Raw genomic sequence first — 22,055 nt, 5'->3', positions numbered from 1 at the left:
TCTTTCAGTTAGTCCTGACGAAGGGTCTCGGCCCGAAACGTCGACTGTACTTATTCCTATAGATGCTGCCTGGCCTGCTGCGTTCCACCGGCATTTTGTGTGTGTGTTCCTTTATTCTGAGGCTGTGCTGTCCATTCCTAAACACCTGCTAATGGAAACATCCTCTCCATGTCCAACCAGTAGCCAACTGGTTTCAGTGAGATCTCCCCCGTCCTTCTGATCCAAGTACAGATCCATATATAACCACAAGGTCTCAGTTATTAAGGGCAGGTTGAAAATTGAGACAAGACGCTGCAAGTGCTGGAATCTGGAGAGAAACAAAAAAGCCTTTTTGGGCCAGACAGCCCCTATGGAAGGAAATGGGCAGGTAATGTTTTGGGATTGAAAGTTAATGAACACAAAATATTCCTCCAGCAACTCCATGCAGAAAAACTGAATTACATTTTTGTTTTGGTGTTCATTTAGCGGAGGATAAGGGAACATTTTCTTTGTGAAAGAAAGAGTTAATGATATTTCTTGGGCACGAGGAAAGTGAATTTTAGTATTGAACTCCTTGAAACAGGAAACCAAAAGAAAGTTTCCTCTCAAACTGTAAAAGGCAAGAGAAAGCTGTCAGCTGCATTTGCGATACAAAGGCTTTGAATCGTGCCGTGTTGACGTGTGGTAAATGTAACGATCCAAAGTTCCTCTTTGTTCCACCTTTGGTACTGTTGCTTTAAGCCAACCAACATGATGCACTGCACACAGCCTCTTTCGAGATTATCAATCTAGCATTGCAACTTGGATGGGAGAAGTCTTGTAGTGGCATTTTAAAGAAACGCTAACTACCTTTCCTATGATCTTTAAGGTAGGACATTTCTGTGCTGAGGAATGGAACACTTTGGCATTAAGAAACCCATGTCAGTTTTGACTTATCTTAGTGAACAAAGTGCAGAAGCTCAGAAAACATCTTCCCCAAGCTTCCACAAATAAGATTGGCATTTACAAACAATGAGCCCAACGCGTATTTGCGTTCCTTTGAAAAGAATTTTGCACCTTCCCCACATCAAAGCTGCTGGTGAACGCAGCAGGCCAGGCAGCATCTCTAGGAAGAGGTACAGTCGACGTTTCAGGCCGAGACCCTTCGTCAGGACTAACCTAACGAAGGGTCTCGGCCTGAAGCGTCGACTGTACCTCTTCCTACAGATGCTGCCTGGCCTGCTGCGTTCACCAGCAGCTTTGATGTATGTTGCTTGAATTTCCAGCATCTGCAGAATTCCTGTTGTTTGCACCTTCCCCGCTATGCAATTATTCCAGTGGCTTGTAGCCCAAATTCTAGGTCAGATATTTTTGCTTGACTCAAATTTGCAATCCTACTTGAAGCTGTTGAGGGAACTGCTTTATTTTATCTGGTACTATTTTCTGGAATGTTGCTCCAAGACCGAGAGGTTGGATCTTGAGGAACCTGACTGCTCTAATACTTGGAGGATCCTGTTGTTAACTTTGGATTGCAAAAGTAAGGAACAGTTCTGGTTCTTAGTACTGTCTGCTAAAGAATATGTTTATGATTTTTATTTTGAAGAGGCAGATGTGATTAAGCAATTGTAGGTCACTGGGTATATGGTGCAGGGCACACAGAGAATATGGCAGGTCTTCTGCATGGACTCTCTAGGCAGGGTTTGGTATTGTGAATAGTCCTTTGCAAACAGAATGCAGGGACCTTGGAGTTTTTAAAAAGAACAAGTGTCATTGTCCTGAACAGTGATCTCTCAAAGTGCTGTGCAGTGTTTGTAAGGGGCAGCGTGGTAGCATAGTGGTTAGTGTAACGCTTTACAGCATTAGCGACCCGGATTCAGTTCTGCTGCTGTCTGTAAATAGTGGGTTCTTTCTGGATCCCTCTTACATTCCAGAGGTGTACAGGTTAGTGTTAGTAAGCTGTGTGGGTGCCAGAAAGATGGTTCCACTTGTGTGCTTCCCCCAGCACATCCTTGTACAGTTGGTCGTTGTGTTTTGATGCACACGTGACAAATAAAGCTGATCTTTGTCTTTTAAATGCCTGATTGCAGAAATAATTCTACTTTCACTGCTGGGTTCGTACTGTCAGTTATTTCAAGCATTCTTCTAGTTGTTGATTTCTCCATGAACCTCTTGTTAGGCTTATAGTTACCAGACAGTAATGCAGAGTCTGCTTTACTGGGAGTAACGAAGTACGTTCCTTCCCAAAGGCTATGGAAGGCCTTGTTATTGGGTGTGATCGTTGTGAAACAGACCCATGTTAATTTTTTTTTAAAAAAAGTAACTTTGTTTTATTCCGAGCTAAGTGATGTTTGACCTTTTAATCATTCAATTTTGGCCTGTGTTTATCACACTCTCCCCTTTTTGCATTCTGCCCCTTTCCCTTTCATAATCTTTGTACGTCCATGCCTTGGACTGCTCTGTTTCTCTACCATCTCTGATCACGTTTCACCCCTTTTTCTCTGCAAATCATATTTTCTTCTTACTGTTTTCCTCAGCTAATTTACATCTTTCACTAGTTCTGCTTTCCTAGACATTTTTTTTCTCTTTATTTGTTTTCTATTTCGGTTTCTTCTATACTTCCAGCTTTCAATTCCTGTGCTTCTGTTGAATTAATTCCCTCCGATTTTCCTGGTTGCCTTCTAGCCCTCCTCTCTGCCACGCCGTACTATAGTGCGCTGTTTCTGTTAGAGTAAAGGACAAGGTAAAATTACGATAACATGCTGTCCAGCATCGGACTAACCAGATGTTTGCGGTGCTCCCCATCTACACATCGAGACATTGGTTCCCATGCATCCTTTAAGCTAACTGAAGCCTTGATACTGATCGTCCTTTAAACTTGTCAGTGGCACAGCGGCGTAAAGCTCTGACAGCACCGGTGACCTGCAAGGAGTTTGTATGTTCTCCCCGACACCATGTGCATTTCCTTCTGGATTGCTCTGGTTTCTCCCACATTCCAAAGGTGTATGGGTTAATAGGTAACTGGGTCAGGTGTGTAATTGGGCCTGTTACTGTGCCGTATTCCTAAATAAATAAAAATAAGAATCCTTGGAAAATGTATTATTCTTTGTGGGAATGCTTTTTTAGATAAAGAGGTGAGCTTGAAGTATGTTAAAACATTGTTGGAATTATGTTCAGTGGTGTGGAAAATCTACTTGAATGGCATCTCTGAAGGCCTGGGCATATCGGATTAACTGGAGTTTTACTGTCCTTTGGTATATTATCACTCCAGTGCTGTGTTGACATGGCCTAGATTCAAGCAACAGGACTGTTCCACATTTCACTCAGCAGACACTTATTTGTAGCTCTGCATCGCATGTGCCTGGTGTGCTTTTCCACACCCTCGGTTATTTTGAAACTCATTCGTCAGCCTTGTGTTTATAGTAGGGCTTCGTAGAGCCAGCAATGTCCCTTCTCTGATCCACAATCATTGGACTACTTTGTCTGGTTGTGGACACTGCCCCACTCCCCATTCCACACGCAACTACTAACCTCTCATAAAACATAAGCGCATAAAGCATAGGAGCAGAATTGGGCCATTTGGCCCATCGAGTCTGCTCTACCATTTGATCATGGCTGATCGATTTCCCCCTCAGTCCCAATCTCCTGCCTTCTCCCTATAACCCTTCATGCCCTGACTAATCTAGAATCTATCAATCTCTTCCTTAAATATACCCAATGACTGCCTCCACAGCTGTCTATGGCTGCAGATTCCACAGATGCACCTCTCTCTGGCTTAAAAAAAAATTCTTCCTTATCGCCATTCTAAATGGATACCCCTCTATTCTGAGGCTGTAATCTCTGGTCCCAGACTCCCCCGTCATAGGAAACATCATCTTCACATCCACTCTTATCAAGACCTTTCAACATTTCTATAGGTTTCAATGAGATCTACACTCATTCTTCTGAATTCCCAAGGAGTACAAGCCTAGAGCCATCAAACACTCCTCATGCAAGACTTCCAATCCTGGAATCATTTTTGTGAAACTCCTTTGAACCCTCCCCAGTATCAGCACATCCTTTCTTAGATAAGGGGCACAAAACTGCTCACGATATTCCACGAGAAACCTCACCAGCACTTTATAAAGCCTCAACATTACGTCCTTGCTTTTATATTCTAGTCCTTGCAATGTTAGCATTCATTTTTGAATTTGCCTTCCTCACCATAGACTCGGTCTGCAAATTAACCTTTCATGAATCCTGCACAAGGACTCCCAAATCCTTTTTGCAAGTCAGATTTTTGAATTTTCTCTCCATTTAGAAAATAGTCTATGCTTTTATTTCTTCTATCAAAGTGCATGACTGTACACTTCCTGGCACTATATTCCGTCTGTCACTTCTTTGCCCAGTGTCCTAATCTGTCTAAGTCCTTCTGCAGCTTCCCTGCTTCCTCAACACTACTTGTCCCCCCACCTATCTTTGTATTGTCCACAAACTTGGCCACAGAACTATCAATCGTGTCGCCCAAATCATTGACATATCATGTAAAAAGTATCTGTCCCAAAACAGACTCCACTGGAACACCGCTCAATCAGAGAAGGCTCCCTTTATTCCCAATTTTTGCCAGTCCTCCAGAACCATTCCAGAATCTAGTGATTCTTGAAAGATGGTTACCAATGCCGCCACAATCCCTTCAACGACCTCCTTCAGAACCCTGAGGCGTACATCATCTGATCCAGGTGATTTATCTGCCTTCAGACCTTTGTTTCCCAAGCATGGCAGCTTCACTCACTTCTGACCCCGGCACTCTCGAACTTCTGGCATACTGCTAGTGTTCTCCACAGTGAAGACTGATGCAAAATATTTATTCAGTTTGTCTGCCATTTCTTTGTCCTCCATTACTACCTCTCCAGCATTATTTCCCAGTGGTCAGATATATATGCTCAGCTCTCTTTTACGCTTTATGTATCTGGAAAAATCTTTTAGTATCCTCTTTAATATTATTAGCTCGCTTACCTTCATATTCCACCTACTCCCTCTTTATGACTTTTTAGTTGCCTTCTGTTGATTTTTAAAAGCTTTGCAGTCCTCTAATTTCCCACTAAGTTTTGCTCTATTATATGCCCTCTCTTTAGCCTTTATGTTTGCTTTGACTTCCCTTGTCTGCCATGGTTACATCATCCTGACTTTTAGAATACTTTTTCCTCTTTGGGATGTGTCTATTATCTTGCACCTTCCAAATTGCTTTCAGAAACTCCAGCCATGGCTGCTCTGCTGTCATCCCTGCTGGTGTCCCCTTCCATTCAACTTTGGCCAGCTCCTCTCTCATGCCTCTGTAATTTCCTTTTATTCCACTATAACAATGATACATCTGATTTTAACTTCTCCTTCTCAAATTTCTGGGTGAAGTCGATCACATTATGATCACTTGCCCCTTGGAGTTCTTTTACTTTAAGCTCTCTAATCATATGTTCTCCATTGAGATGCCCTCCTGTTTTCCTTTTCAACTGTACAGTACCATTACAGTGGGCTTCATATTTTTAATTTCTAGATATTGGAAAAGTACTAATTGGAAAATGAGATTGAGTTGCATTCTTGCTTGCGGGATGTGACTGGAGCCTTGAATTATTCCACCCCTGTGATGTTTAGTAAGAAGTCTCCTCCTGGTTCTCTTACAGGAACGGACAAACCGGGTCCCTCGACCATGCAATAATGGACAGAACGCATTGATACCGGAACATGAGGTAATGTTGAACTTGGTTCCATCTTTTCCGAGTAATTTTGGGGGAAATTTGAGGGAAAAGGAGTCATTAGGATTGTTTAGATATTGATACCACTACAAGGCAACCTTGCTGCAAGAGAACAAATCACAGAACAGGCCCAAACAGACGAACACTCCACTAATGGTGTGCAGTTATAAAAGGCAGTCAGTGTGTTGTTCAATCACAAGGCCGTCACTACCAAGGAATAATCATCGCCTTTTGGCTAGCAGGTTACAAGACAAAATTCATGAATGGAATCACACATATTTCTATTTCAGTTCACAGGTTTGAATAGTTATTGCAGTTTGCCCTGTTGCCAGTCTACTCTGTGATAACATAGCAATTAGCACATGGCCTTGCGGCCCTGGCTATAAGATCGGGGTTCAATTCCTGCCGCTGCCCTTAAGGAGTTTATATGTTCTCCCAGTATCCACGTGGTATCCCTCTGGGGGCTCTGGTTTTCTCCCACATTCCAGAGACGTACGGATTAGGATTAGTGATTTCTGCTCATGGCTATATTGGCTTCAGAAGCGTAGTGACCCTTGTGGGCTGCCCATCGTAACCCTCGCTGATTTGATTTGATGCAAAAGGCGCATTTCACTGTGTGTTTTGATGTACGTGTGACAAATGAAATCTGATCTTTTTCAGTACGTCTTAATGTGAGTTGATCTAATCCGTGAGTTTTGGAAAGACATTTCCAGAGTAATTATTGCAATTGTTTATATTTATCATCCTTGTTGTTTTGGGATATAAGTTTTAAATGAATTTTTTCTCCCCATCTTCTGGAGTTGTCATCACATTTGTTCTTACACCTGTATTATTATACAGCCAGCTATTACTGTTTGCCAGCAGCCTGAGGTGACTCTCTTGCCCCTCCGGTTTTCCTCATCTTCCCCCCACCCCACAACAGTTTTATCTTGATTGCTGATGCTACCTGTGGACAAGCATATCAGCTGCTGCTTGTGCCTGTAGGAGTTTGGTTTCAGGACTTCACAAGCTGCTTATAGTGTTGCTCTCACAAGTCATTCTGTAACAATCCTAGGAGAATTTCTAACTCTTGATCTTTTGTGTTGATAATCAAAGGTTCATTTATTATCAAAGTATACAACTCTGAAATTCTTCTTCTCCAGATAGCCACAAAACCAAGAAAGAAAAGAATGGCAGCACGATCATCGACCGCAAAATCCCTCCTCCCCGCACAAAAAAAAAACACAAAATCAGAACTGGCACATTCACCCCCAAAACCCCCTCCCCTGCACACAAAAAAATGAGAAAGATCAGGCAAAAAGCACAGCATATTAATAAAACCTGTAAGACTGAAAAAGAACAGTCTATAGTCCAAGTCCATAGCAAAACACAGAAAACCTGGGTAACCTGTTTTTTTTAAACCAAAAAAAATAATCAGAATCTGGTAGCACAGTGACACAGCTGGCAGTGCCTCTGCTTCTCAGCAACAGGGATGCAGGTTTGATCACGATCTGCCAGGGTGGAATTTTCATGTTCTACATATGACTAATGGGAATCCCCCAGCTGCTCCTCTTCCCTCCCACATCCCAAAGAAGTATGGGTCTGTAGATTATTGATTATTGTAACCTGTCCTTAGTTGCAGATGAGTAGTAAAATCACGTGAGAGTTCATAGAATGAAGAGAGAATGAAATTAATATAAGATACAGAAATAAATTCCATATGCATCACTGGCACCTATCCCTGCCATCAAGGACATGTATGCTGAAGGGTGCCAGCAAAAGGCCAGCAAAATGATGAAGAATCCTAGCCACCCTGCTCATAGACTGTTTGCCCCACTCCCATCAGGGAGGAGGCGACGTAACTTCCATGCCAAGAGCAGCAGACTCAAAAGTGGTTACTTTCCCCAAGCAGTAAGACTGAGGTTCAAAGGGGACGTGAGTTGAGAGCTAAAGGGCAAAAGTTTAGGGGTAACATGAGGGGGAACTTCTCTACTCAGAGAGTGGTAGCTTTGTGGAACGAGCTTCCAGCAGAAGTGGTTGAGGCAGGTTCGATGTTGTCATTTAAAGTTAAATTGGATAGCTATATGGACAGGAAAGGAATGGAGAGTTATGGCCTGAGTGCAGGTCGGTGGGACTAGGTGAGAGTAAGAGTTCGGCATGGACTAGAAGGGCCAAGATGGCCTGCTTCTGTGCTGTAATTGTTATATAGTTATCAACACCTCCACCCACTAACTCCACCATGAGTTTATTTCCCATCAGTCACCTTAAGTACAGTCTATTGTCATTTGATGAACATACAATCAATGTATATAAGCTATCTTAATGTATAATTATTATTTTTTCATTATTATTATATTCCTGATCTCGTGTCTGTGTGTATTTTTTGCACTGTATCAGATCCAGAGTAACAATTATTTCATTCTCCTTACACTTGTGCATAGGAAATGACATTAAGCAATCTTGAATGAGAGGATTATAGGTGTTCGGCAGTCAAGTCAGCAGGAACTCAGTAAGCCAAAGGACCTGTTTCCCTGCTGTATCTCTAAGCACCTTTAGCTGGTATGAGCATGGTGGTGAAATGCTTGCGCGAAGATAGAAGATTAAACCTCTCTTGTTACAGTTACACTCTGCTTCTTGCCTTCCCTTTGTAATGGGAGCACTTCCATATTTGGTATAGATCGAGCGAAGGAAAGATTTGTAAGATCCAGTCCATCTACAGTCAACAGGAATTAGACTGATATATTTTTTCCCCTGTTCTCGTTCTTTTTTACCACGTAGATCAATAAGGTGAGCACAGAGAGTGATCGTGCCCATCTGTTTGTGAAGGCGCTGGGCAGCAGGAGCTGCCTGGATGGAGTCGTACAGCTCATGGGATGCCACCCTCAGTACCTGGAGTCATTCCTGAAAACCCAACACTACCTGCTGCACATGGACGGACCCCTCCCCTTCCACTACAGACACTACATCGCCATCATGGTAAGGCCAGCGAGCGTTTGAAGGCTGTTGACAGTTTAGAGTGATGTTAACCAAAATCTCCGTATGGCAAAGTTAGAGACTGGCGGCAGAGAGGGACAGTCAGGGGGAGCACTGCAACACCCACAGAGTCACTCGCTCCGTTGGCTGAGTCACAAACTTGGTTGGCCACAGGAACTCCTGGGGGGGGGGGGGGGGCATGCATGGCCATTGGAACCTTGGGGTTAAAGTTTTATGGGAAAAAAAATATTTAAAAAATTTCTTCAGCATTTTTCCCTTCCCGTGTTACGTTTCAACATGCATTCATGAATAACAAATTGTATTTGTAGAAAAATTGAGAAGCAAAACCAGATTCCTTAGACTTGCTGAGTGCTTCGAGCATTTTTAAAATTCCTGTTTTGTTGTTAAAACAGTGTTAAGTAATGCCATAAAGTTTTTCAACTCATTTCATTGATGTAACACACAAAATGCTGGAGGAACTTAGCAGGTCGGGTGGCATCTATGGAAAGGAATAAACAGTCAACATTTTGGGTCAAGACCCTTGAACAGGCTGGAAAGGAAGAGGAAAGAAGCCAGAATAAGAAAGGTGGGGGGGGGAAGCCAGGTGAGGGGGAAGGTGGGTGGGTGGGAGAGGGGGGGATTGAAGTAGGAATCTGAGAGGTGATGGGTGGTTGTAAAACTGTGTCATTCAATCATGAAAGGGAAGATGAAAGTTGGACTGCGGAAAGATTTAAAGATGGGTTCAAGAATTTTGATCTATTCAGCTAAGGTGCTGCAACTCAGCACGGAAAATCTGGGAAGCACATGATGTGGATTTGTAGGCTTGGCGTAAAGTATGGAATCGGGGAGGACTGAGATCAAGAAGGAATAGGGAGAAGAATTTGAAATTTAAGGTATTTGTAAAGCCAGTTAGCAATAGTGTCCTCACAGTGGACACTTCAAGGTAGGCAATTGTTCTAGATCAGGTTGTGACATCTCATCATGTAAACTTGATGTGCATCCTCTAGTGTTGGAATCTGGTACTGCAGTAATCTAGTCCAACATGAAAGTGAATGTGTTGAAACCAAAAGAGATCTCCGTACAAGACTGTTCCCTAAACCTTCCTTTGGTTTCTGTCATGTGTCCCTGGGGGATGAGATTCTTTTGCTTCCAGCCTCCTCATTATATTCAACACTGCACTAAAATCCCAGCCTCAAGCTATTGTGTAAACTTTGGTATTTTCCTACTTCAGCTCAACAGAGATGGGTTAATGAAGGAGAGAAGGTGATGCTGAGTTCTCTGCGTAAGAGGTTCTCTGTTCACATTGTGCCAGGGGTTCCCAATCTTTATTATGCCATGGAGCCTTTCCATTGACTGAGGAGCCCGTGGACCACAGATTGGGAACCCCTGACTGTGCGGACAAATTATAAACGGTGGTCTTTACACCGGTGCATTTAGTGAGTGTGGAGATTTCTGCAGCATTTTCACTAGTGGTTTCCTCATAGTGATCACACAATAACTCTTCCTCCTCCTACCTTACCATCCCTCCACTGCCCACTACCTCCATGTCTCCCCGCACCCCCCACTAAATATTGCCTTTGAAAGAAAATGTGATGCATTATTCAACTTATCATTGCAACAAGCCCATAATCCTAAACCAATTCACATTATTACACACAAAATGTTGGCAGAGCTCAGCAGGTCGGGCAGCACCTGTGGAAGGAAATGAGCAGACAATGTATTGGGCTCAGACCCTTCATCAGGACTGAACAGGAAAAGGGAAGAAGCCAGGATCAGGGGGAGGGAAGGGGCAACAGTACCAGCTGGCAGGTGATGGGTTCCCTCTTCTAATTCTGCTTTCTGCTCCCTTCCTTTCCAGTCCTGATGAGGGGTCTTGGCTTGAAACTTCCACTGTTTATTTCCCTCGATAGATGCTGTCTGACCTGCTGATTTCCTCCAGCAGAGTGAGTGAGTGTATGTTGCTCTGAATTTCCAGCATCTGTAGAACCTCTTGTCTCTAATTTTTGTCGAACCTTCTTTCCCTTTCCCTCCGTGCTAGGCGGCAGCCCGACACCAGTCCTTGTACTTGGTGGAGGTTCACATTAATCAGTTCTTGCAGGTGGGTGGTGACCCACAGTGGCTACAGGGGCTCGGTTGTATCCCGCAGAGACTGAGGAACCTCAACGAGATCAACAAAATCCTGGCACATCGGCCCTGGCTCATTACTAAGCAACACATTGAGGTGAGCGTCAGCCTTGCGTCCATCACGTCCGCCACACAATTTGACCACTTTGGAAAGGAAGAAATGTGTTTCGAATGGATCATAACCATAAGCATCCTCACTTCAATGAGGCTCAGTCTGTTACTGTTATCTTGTTGGTAAAACAACAAGCTGCTGAAGGAACTCTTTCAATGGTCTTGACTCAAAACATTGGACCATCCCAGTGCATCCGTCCATATTGATTGACTTGATAAGGTCCTCCAGCAATTTGTTTTATGCTCCGGATTCCAGCATCTGCCATCTTTTGTGTCTCTACTGCGGTTCTGTATCGGGATCTAAATTTGTTCTGCTTTTATAACATAATTAACCTACCCTACTAATGTTAACTCTTTGAGTTATCCAGCTGGCCCAGTGAACCTCTCCTCAAATTAGCATTCTCAAACTCCTAGTTGTAGTTACTAGAGGCAAGTTGATAGATGGTTAAGAAGGCGCATGGTACGTTGGCCTTCGTTAGTTAAGAGGTTGAGTTCAAAAGCCACGAGGTAACGTTGCAGCTCTGAGGAGCTCTGGTTAGACCACACTTGGGAGTATTGCGTTCATATCTGATCACCTCATAATGGGAAGGATTCCATACAATAGCAAGAGTGCGGAGGATACTGCCTGGATTAGAGAGCATGTCATATGAGGAAATGCAAACTAAGACTTCTCTCTTTGGAGGGAAGGAGGAAGAGCGATGACTTGATAGAAATGTGTAAGATAATAAGAGGTATAGATAGACAGCCCATTTGTCCCAGGCAGCACGGCTAATACACAAGGGCATAATTTTAAGGTGGGAAGGAAAGTAGGAAAGTATGGGGGGGGGGGTGGATGTTAGAGATAGGTTTTATTTTTTAAACAGAGAGTGGTAAGTGTGTGGAGTGCGCTGCCAGGGGTGGTACTAGAGGCAGATATATTAAGGACGTTGAAGGGACTCTGGTAAATAAATGAATGATAGAAAAGTGGGGGGCTTTGTAGAAGGGAGGGTTAGATTGATCTCGGAGTAGGTTAAGAGTTGGGCACAGCATTGTGGGCTGAATGGCTTACACTACGCTATACTGTTCATGTGTTATAATGAGTACCTTTCAATTTTCCCTTCATAATATTCATAGCCTGGGAAAGGATTTCATTCACCTCATCTCACAAAGCTCTGGTGAGGTAAATATAATTAATTACAGTTTTCAACTTTGTGCGCACGCAGAACCTGCTGAAGATCGGCGAGCACTGTTGGTCACTGGCAGAGCTGGTCCATGGCGTAGTGCTGCTGGCTCACTACCACTCGCTGGCGAGTTTCGTCTTTGGCTGCGGGATCTGTGCTGAAGGAGGGCACGAAGGCGGTCACATCCTCCGGCCGTCGTCGATCAACAACCAGTGCTCTGGCGACACTACCAACGGGAACGGCAACGTCCCGGACCCCTCCGTGGTTCACCGCAGGCGAAGAGTAAGCAGCAGCTGGAAGGGCGGATGGCGGAAGCGTGGGGTCGCGCGGAGAGCGGTGGTACTGTTGTCAGGCAGCTCCGGTTAATTGCGCAGAGAAGATCCCTTATTTAGTCCAGAATTATGGTTGTACCTGCCTTGGCTGAGAGACAGGTGGAGCAACAAACGATCTGCTGGAGGAACTTGGCAGGTTGAGCAGCAACTGTGAGAGGAAAAGAATTGTCGATATTGCAGAGTTTTGACCCAAAACGTCGCCAATTTCTATCCCCCCCCCCCCCACACTTGACCCACTGAGTTCTGCAACACATTGCCTGGTGCTCCAGGTTACTGCATCCACAGTCCCTTGTGTCTCCATTTAATGGGTGAAGTTTCAAACAAACCACGTGGCTGCTACCAGCCCAACCTGATGTGGCCTCCATTTTGCACTTCCACAGCATTTTTCTCCCTCACACCTTTATAAGATGTACGTTTGCACAGAGTAGTGCTTGCATGTGCAGCCTCGGTAAACCTAGGTGCAGGTAATCACAGTCACAAACTTTCTGAAAGCGCTGATGGCTGCTGGAGTTAATTCTCCTGTAGCACCACATCCAAATAGCCTCTGGTCATGCCTGAGCTGAAACAGAAGGCAGTGTAATTCCAGTTGGGTCCAGTCCTGAGTTTGTCTAGTGTCCAAGTTCAGATATTATAACCACGCCAGAGGCTGCGTGGCAATCAATCAGCCTCTTGATTTCCTTAACCTTGTGCTGGGGGACCAAGGTTAAGAACGTGGACGTGGCTAAAAATTGCAAGCTCAATATTAACCAAGCCTCTAACTTGACTTCCTTGGTCTCCGTGACCAAGTCTTTGGGGAAGTCTCTACTGCTGTGGTTCTGTTTCCAAGTTCAGCTGTTCTTGGAGTCAAAGGGCACTTTCACACAGAAACAGGCCCTTCAGCCCAACAGGTCTGTACTAACTATTAGCCCCACCTAAACCTGCACCTGGACCGTAGCCCACTTCCCATCCATGTACTTATCCAAACCTAAAATGTTGAAACCGTACCTGCATCCACCACTTCGGCTGGCAGCTCACTCCACACTCCTACCATCACCTAAGTGAAGAAGTTCATCGGGTCCACTTAAATATTTCACCTTTCACCCGTAACCCATGACCTCAAAGTTTTCATCTCATCCAATCTCCATGGAGAAAGCCTGCTTGCACTTACCCTATCTATACCCTCATAAATTTGTATAGCTTTATCAAAATGCACCATAAAGCCCCAACCTATTTGGTCTTTCTGAATAACTCAGATCCTCGGGTCCCAGCAACATCCTTGTACTCTTTCAATGTTATTGATAATCCTCCCTGTAGGTGGAAGACCAGAGCTGCACACAGTAACACATGATTTCTCTTGTTCCTCTTGCCAAAGATTAAGAGATTGTTTGAAGTTGCATATCCAGAGTGGGCAGGGGAGGGAGCATAAACTTTGGCTCGTAGAGTATAAGTTATTTTGTGTCTCGGCTTTAGACTCTGGCTTTCTGCACAGGGAATGAATTTTGCCAGCAGCACAGTGGTCCAGTGGAAGGGTATTGGGGGGGGGGAAAAGGAACAGTTTTGTGAAGCCCTGAGCCTGGGGCGAGGAGGCGAATGAGTCTGATGTCCTGGAAAAGAGCCAGCGCTGAGTGACTTCGTTTCCATTCCTTCCAGTCGGTGGATTACTCCAGTGATTCCGAATATTTGGTGGACAAGATGCAGAAATTCCAGGCAGAGAAGGAGAATGAAGATGAGATGCTGAGGGAAGAAACCTGGATTGCATCAGAGACGGAAAAGGACACCAGTCCACCAACAGTGAACCGGGGTAAGCAAGGTCACCTCAGCTGGTGTCTGATTTGTTCCTGCTTTACTGATCTGGTGTAAAGTTTGTCGTTGCTACTTTCATCTTGAGAAGATTGGTAACCTCTCTGAAATCTCCACTTGTGCTGCCTTTAAGACTGGGAAGAGATGAATAGTCTTGGAGGAGGAGCTGAGACTTGGAGGAGATGATTAGTCTTCCAAAATAATTGATTTCTCTGTCACACAGCATGGAAACAAGCCCTTTGGCCCACTGGCTCGCTTAGATCCCCATCTGAGCTGATCCCATTGGCCCTTAAATCTTCTCTACACAAGTGCCGGTTCCCCATGCCAGTGAGTGGTTTCTCTCCTCTGGAGTATCGCCGGCTGTTGTGGACTTTCTCCCAGGAAGCTGAGGAAATGCTAGTCATCTTAACGTGTTTGGATGCAATGCAAATCCTCCCCTCTCCTCCCCCACCACCCCAGGAGCCAGCCGGTGGGTGTAGTGGCACATCCACACTGGATTTCAAAGTAAGTGGTCCTGGGTTCGGATCCGGCCAACTTTCCATCTGTGCTGGAAAAACAGCCCCACCCCCGCCTCAGCTGTGGAATGGAAGGTATTTTGAAGCTCCATTCCATGGTCCCCCTGTGGAACGGTGATCTGTGTGGCTCTTTCCCAGCCACATCAGCAGACCTCTGGTTCACTCCAGATTGAAGGCCAAGCGATTGACTAGTACAGGCCTGGCCATGAGTGACCTGCCAAGGCCTGGACTGTAAGCAGAGAAGGGAAACTACTACACTCAGTACTGAGTTAGGACAGGATAAGATTCTGTTTTTGTGAGTGCTTTTTAATCTTCCCATCTAAGTGGACAATGAACCTGTGAACGCTACCTCATTATTTTCTTTCTCTTTTTGCACTATATATTTTAATTTATTATTACAGCAGTGTAAACAACAAATCACAACATATGCCAGTAATATTAAATCTGATTCTGATTCTAACGCCTCACTCTTTGATTACACAGCTCCGGACGACAAACCTGTTACTATCCCTGACTTGTCCTGTTACGTAGAAGACCCTGAGTTTGGTTATCCCGAGTTTTCCCGAAGAAGTGGAGAGCAGCTTCCTGTTTTCCGAGCTCAGGTAAAATTTCATCCGTTGGATCTTCCGCTGTGGCAAAGGATGTCCTGTAGCACGATTTTGAAAGCCTTTTTGAAGTTAAGGTGGAGAGACTATGGTCCAGTGGTATAATGATTAGGTTACTGAAATGGACTTCTGATCTAGAGACATTCAAATTAAGGTAAAGAAATTAATAATCTAATATTATTAATCAAGCTGCTGGCCTGTGAGTAACATTCTACAGTGAAGGAAATTTGTCATTCTTGCCATGTTTTGTTTGTCTTGGATCCATGGCGATGTGGGCATCTCCGAACTTCTCTTTGGAATAGTCCGGCAGATTAAAGGACAGTTACGGAGTGATGCCACCAATGAAGAATGAATAGGTCAAAAAAACTTGCTCGGTGTAGAGGTTATAGGAACTCCAGAAAAAGAGATGATGATTAGAAGGTTTGAGAGCTCACAGCTAAAGTTGATTTAAATACAATCTGCTCCAGACATGAAAGTAACACAGATCTATAAAGTTAAGAGGGAGTAGTAAAAGTCGTCTGCAAACTTGGCATTGTAAATTCCTTGTCCTTTAGACCATTGCTCATTCCTGCTTGTTTCACTTCCTCTGCTGAACAACAGGAGCTGACACTGGGGCTTGGCTGACGAACTGTGCACACACCAGTGTGGTTACAGGGTTACCTTTGAAACTAAAGTTCTACTCTCATAACAAGGTGGACTTAAACCAAAGAATTGGGTGACGTAGACCTATAAACATTTATATCCCAAAAGGAACAATTTGCCATTCTAATCTTGACCCTCAGTCTTTGGTTGCCATTGCATCTGAGGTTGATGTAGAGATCGGTGTAGAAATTGGGGATACCAACCCCAGTCTAAGACCAGGGGCCCGGTACATTACTGTCTTGATGACCAGTCAACGTTCATGCTTTTGGACAATGAAGTTGTAGCGCAGATTTAAAGCTGAGGGCTGATATGTAAGACAAAGCAGTAAGTTTCTAGGCCCTTGAGATGGCAGGGAAAAGTCTCTTCATCCGGTGCCCCAGCACTCCCTAACGCTTTTCTGCACTTTCTCCTGCAGGACTACTCCTGGGAAGACCATGGGTTCTCGCTGGTGAACCGTCTGTATTCGGATATTGGCCACCTCCTTGACGAGAAGTTCCGCACTGTGTACAGTCTGAAGAATGGCACTATGGCCAAGCAACGAGGCTGTGACTTCTCAGTGCTAAAGAGAGGAATTTGGAACTACATCCATTGCATGTTTGGTATTAGGTAACTGCCATTTATACAAGATCCTTTTCAACAAACCATAGAGTTCTCAAAATTTTTAAAAACTCACAGAACGAGCAAAAACGAGGAAGTATTTCATTCTCAGAGTCATAGAGCACTACAGCAGAGAAATGGGGCCCATCTGGTCGGTCTAGCCGAACTGTTCGTTACTCTGCCAAGACCCATCGACCCACACCTGGACCATAGCCCACCACCCCGCCCATCCATGTACTTATCCAACCTTTTCTGAACTGTCGCAGTTGAACCCATATCCACCACCTCAGCTGACAGCTCATTCCACGTCCTTACCACCCTCTGAGTGAAGTTCCCTTGAAATAGTTCATATTTCACCCTTAACCCATGACCTGTAGTTGTAATCTCACCCAACCTCAGTAGAAAAAGCCTGCTTGCACTTACTCTATCCATACCCCTCATAATTATGTATCACGAATTGATGTCTGAGCAAGAATACTTCCTATATACAAAAAAATTGTCGTCTCTCAGTGGCTAAATCAGACTGGATCAATTTTTTTTGGTCTTAATGGGCCCATTTCATGGGAGTTGGTCCCTTCCTCAGACTCATTTGCAATTTTTGGATGACAAATGCCAACCAGTGTTGTTGGATTATTATCAAGGTCGGGAGTATCACAGGAGTTCCCCTCCCCTTCACTCCACTGTGGCTTCCTCCCAACAACCCTGCCTTCCTTAGGAACACAGGAAGAACTTGAAGCAAGCTCTTTGCAATCTGCAGCAAAAGCACACTGCTGGAGGAACCCAGGAGAAAGAGGAAGTGTTGACGTTTCAGGTCGTGCTGCTGGATCAGAGTCTGTATGGACTGTGAGCTTGCTGTGTTGGTTTAAAGAACCTGATGTAGATTCTTGATCCAAAATATTGGCATTTCCTTTGCCCTTCTCAGATGCTGCTTGATCAGTTGAGTTCATCCAGCAGTTTACTTGTTCACTCTAATCTTCAGTCTCCTATCTCCATCTCAATGATTTAGTACAGCTCGGGGGAGTGAGTTTGCCCGCGTGGTGAGCATACCGGTGTTCCAAAGCTGCTGATTAATAAATAATCAGATGTACAGTGTGGAAGCAAATTCATTAACACAGCATTTACAGAACCTCCCCACGTTAAGGAGGAGTTGCTCTCCTAGAAAACCATAGGTATCCTCGTATTCCAAAATGTGAACAGTTGACACAGATGGACAAAATTTGTTGATGCTTTTTTATTTTGTCCATTTAGTTATTTCTCTCTCTTCCCCCCCCCCCACATAAATTCCATAAAAAATTTGTATTCCATATCTCAAAGTTTTTGGTAGGGATTTGTGATCATAAGGGCAGGAGAGTAGTACTGCAGATTAGTGCAACACTGAACAGTGCCCGTGATCGGGCTTCAATTCCCACTGCTGTCTGTAAGGAGTTTGTACCTTCTCTCAGTGACCATGTAGGTTGCCTCCAAGTGCTCTGCTTTCCTCCCACACTCCACAGATGTCCAGGTTAGTAAGTTGAGGGCATGCTATTTCAGCACCAGAAGCACAGCATTACGAGAGCTGCTCACAGCACCTCCTCGGACCATGTTGCTACTTGACGTAAACGATGCATTTCACTGTACGTTTTGATATACGTGTGACAAATGATTAAAGCTACACCGTAAAACAGCATGAAAGGGACAGTCTAAAATAATTTGTACCAATCCACTGGCGCAGATGCTCTGGAGAACATTGGCGTTAATTGATGCTATTTTTCTCCCTTCAATGTGACAGGTACGATGATTATGACTACGGTGAAGTGAATCATTTCCTGGAGAGGAATCTTAAGGTTTACTTGAAGACTGTGACTTGCTATCCTGAAAAAACAAAACCTCAAATGTTTGAGAGGTACTGGAGACAGTTTAAATACTCAGAAAAGGTGAGTGGTGACCCGGAATAACCCTGACAACAAAACCCAACTGGAAAGAGAAAAGGCCATCTTTTCCCTTCTGTAAAGCTATTATAAGATGCTGGAGCAACACACAGACAAAATTCTGGAGGAACTTAGCAGGCCAGGCAGCACCTATAGAAAAGAGTAAACAGTCAACATTTCGAGCTGAGAGCCTTTGTCAGTTCCTGCAGCATTTTGTTTGTGTGTGTGTTGCTTTGGATTTCCAGCATCTGCAGGTTTTCTTGTGTATATAATGCTGGAGTATGTTATTAGAGAGGTATGTTTCCCCTCAATCTCTTGTGTACGAGGTGTTGTGAACTTGTAAATGGGGGTATTTACTTCATTGTTTCTTTGGACAGTGGTTGTCTAGAGAGTCACATGCACTCTAACGAGTGTGCCAAGTGGGCACAGCAGTGGGGCATCAGCCACTGTATGGTTATTGTCCCTCCACTGAAATCTGCCGTTGTACACAAGACCGAAAGCCTAAGGGTTCTCCTCCGCCCCCCCCCCACAGAGACACACACACACACACACACACACACACACACACACCCCCCCCCCCCCCCCACCGGGCAGGCAATGGCTAATACTAGAGGGCATGATTTTATAGTGATTGGAGGAAACAATAGAGGAGATGCCAGAGACATTTTTTTGCACAGAGTTTTAAGTGCATGGAACATACTGCCTGGGATGGTGGTAGAAGCAGATAAATCAGTGGTCCCCAACCACCGGGCCGTGGACCGGTACCGGGCCTCAAGGAAACGATATGATTTGGTGATAAGAAACGATATGAGTCGGCTGCACCTTTCCTCATTCCCTGGCACGCACTGTTGAACTTGAAATAACCTACCAAATCATACCAAATAACACAAAACGTAAAATAACACTAACATATAGTAAAAGCAGGAATGATGATAAATACACAGCCTATATAAAGTAGAAATAAGGTATATGCTGTGTAGTTTCACTTAACAGAATCGGGAAGATTAAGCCAAAACCGATTTGTGGGGAGGGGATAAAAAATCGGCAGGTGCCCGCGCAAGGCTTCATGGTCATGGTAGTCTTTCTTGGGGTAAACACAAGTGTCCCGTATTTGACTGCTACTTTTGTCCCTTATTTGGGAGTGAGAAAGTTGGCAGCCCTACTCGAACACCCCCCGCTCCCCCATCAGCCGGTCTGCAAGAATATTATCAATATTAAACTGGTCCGCGGTGCAAAAAAGGTTGGGGACCCCTGAGATAAATTAAGGACTTCTTAAAAGATTCTTGGATAGGCACAGGAATGATAGGAAGATGGAGGGCTATGTAGGAAAGAAGTGTTAGATTGATCTTGGGGTAGGTTAAAAGGTCAGCACAATGTGCTGGGCTGAAGTGTCTGTACTGTGCTGTACTGCTCCGTTCTATGCCCCTGGATTCTGCTAAAGGATGTAGGCCCTTCCTCTTTACTGTGTCAAAATTCCTCTTAATTTCATTTCTGCAATCCCAGCTTTTTGATTTATTGCTGTTTGCTTGCAACTAAAGAGAGTGAACTTCCACTCGTAGAACAGAACTTAATTTGGATATCTAAGACGGTAAGAGGCATTGATAGAATGAACAGTCAGCATCTTTTTTTACCCCTGGGCTAATACAAGAGGGCATAATTTTGAGGTGGTTGGAGGAAAGGGGAGGATGTCAGAGGAGAGGGTCGAGTACATGGAACGTATTGCCCAGGAATGGTGGTAGAGGCAGATACATTAGGCGGACTAATGTATCTCTGCCTTAGGAGGACTCTGCATGACTTAAGGATTGAAGGGCGCCCATTCAGAACAGAAATGCGAAGAAATTTTTTTTAGTCAGAGGGTGGTGAATCTATGGAATTTGTTGCCACAGGCAGCAGTGGAGGCCAAGTCATTGGGTGTATTTAAGGCAGAGATTGATAGGTGTCTGAGTAGCCAGGGCATCAAGGGTTATGGTGAGAAGGCAGGGGAGTGGGATTAAATGGGAGAATGGATCAGCTCATGATAAAATGGCAGAGCAGACTCAATGGGCTGAATGGCCATCTCCTGCTCCTTTGTCTTATGGTCTATGTGGAAGGGAAGCATTAGAGTAATCTTGGAGTAGATTTAAAAGACACAACATTGTGGAACAAAGATCTGTATTGTTCTACATCCTATGCCCCTGGTTCTTGTTACAAGATGTAGGCCCTTCCTCTGATGTTTCAAAGTTCCTCAAGTTTCATTTCTGCAACCTCGCTCTTTGGTTTGCCTGTAACAGAAGAGAGCTGAACCCAAACAGAAAAGAGTATGGTACAGATGCAGGCCCTTCATCCCACAGTGTTGTGCCAAGCTACAGAAAAGCTGTTCCCAGCAAATTTACTTTTCTTTTTTAAAACAACTGCCTTTCTCTTCCTGTTGCAGGTTCGTGTGAATCTGTTGATCCTGGAAGCTCGAATGCAGGCAGAGCTTCTCTATGCACTGCATGCAATAACCCACTACATGATCTCTTAGAAAGGTCAAAAGGAAGGATGCCCTTACCTGCGGGGAACTTTTTTTAAAAAAAAAATAAAGACTGGACATAAGCTTAAAGACTTGAACGTCTTCTTGGATGGAGGCATCGCAGGGCAGCTGGAACCATGTCACAATGTCTGTGACAGTTAATGTGCAATTATTGACAATGACGCAATCAAGCATTGTGACTGTATGTACAGAGAGCAATGTTACTTCACAAAAGTGTTTCATGCCTCAGCACCAAGTATTCACTTGAGGATCTTCAATCTCTCTAAGTTTTCAGATGTCAAAAGGCTATCGCATCAGTGGTTTGCGTGACTACCATCAAGCCTTGATGATGGGACGGATGAGCCCCCCTTTTTTTGGAAAAGAAAGACTTATTTTTGCTATGAATAGTAATAACAGAAAATATGTTTGACACGTGTTGAGTCTGTTTCATATTGGAATGGCGTTTCCAGATCCTTGCCATATTACTTTTGGTTTTAAGACTTATCCAAAGCCTTTGTGTGTTTGGGTGTGTGTGTGTGTATGAGTCGGGGGGGGGGTGTGTTAGGTGGGTTCGGGGGGGGTGGGTGGGAGTGAAGGGCAAGGGGAGGGAGCAGAGTTTTAACTGTGCCAACGAGCTGTGAATTTAGTAAATCTCGGGTGACTGAATAGGGGAAGAAAGGAAGTATCGTGAGCCAGTGGGGCATAACATTTCTTGAGTTTATCCAAAACAAAGGCACTAATGAGTGAAACGTGAATGTTCTTCCCTGCCCTAGTTAGTGGTTACCGAAGTAAGCACTGCCATAATGCAGTGTGCCAAATAAGCATGGTTGACTTTCTTGAACCTACTGAACAGTCAATGACAGAATCCACAACGTTTAAAAACTGATTTTGGAGTCCAAATCTGCGCAGGTCAACATCAGTGCTTTTAAGTTGTTCATTAATCTAGTGGCGTCCAGTCCTTCCAATGTTCTGAGGTAACTTCGAGCCTCCTTACCAGAAGTTCTCTTGCAAGTTGCATGTGCGATTGGATGGTTGACAGCACTGCATGCTTGTGCTTTTTTCTTTCTGTTTAATATAGAAAGCACTTCAGGCCTCAGACAGGTACCTGAACTTGGGATGAGTATGGCAGCCATTGGATTGGTGACGCAAACTTAAC

General features: G+C 44.3%; 1 protein-coding gene across 1 annotated transcript in view; it reads left to right on the top strand.

The window, feature by feature from the left end:
• The window catches only part of LOC140204310 (sestrin-3-like), a 54,730-nt gene extending 33,286 nt beyond the window's left edge, over positions 1-21,444 (top strand). Inside the window, exons 2-10 of the mRNA XM_072270923.1 lie at positions 5,613-5,678; positions 8,442-8,639; positions 10,675-10,857; positions 12,074-12,313; positions 13,993-14,143; positions 15,141-15,259; positions 16,320-16,510; positions 18,270-18,414; positions 20,822-21,444. Of these exons, the coding sequence (XP_072127024.1) occupies positions 5,613-5,678; positions 8,442-8,639; positions 10,675-10,857; positions 12,074-12,313; positions 13,993-14,143; positions 15,141-15,259; positions 16,320-16,510; positions 18,270-18,414; positions 20,822-20,911 (1,383 nt within the window). The 3' untranslated portion in view covers positions 20,912-21,444. The remainder of the gene's footprint in view (positions 1-5,612; positions 5,679-8,441; positions 8,640-10,674; positions 10,858-12,073; positions 12,314-13,992; positions 14,144-15,140; positions 15,260-16,319; positions 16,511-18,269; positions 18,415-20,821) is intronic.
• The last annotated feature ends 611 nt before the right edge of the window (positions 21,445-22,055 follow it).

This window comes from Mobula birostris, chromosome 10 (assembly GCF_030028105.1).
Source record: "Mobula birostris isolate sMobBir1 chromosome 10, sMobBir1.hap1, whole genome shotgun sequence".
Lineage (NCBI taxonomy): Eukaryota > Metazoa > Chordata > Chondrichthyes > Myliobatiformes > Myliobatidae > Mobula > Mobula birostris.
This window is presented reverse-complemented; position numbering and strand designations above follow the sequence as displayed.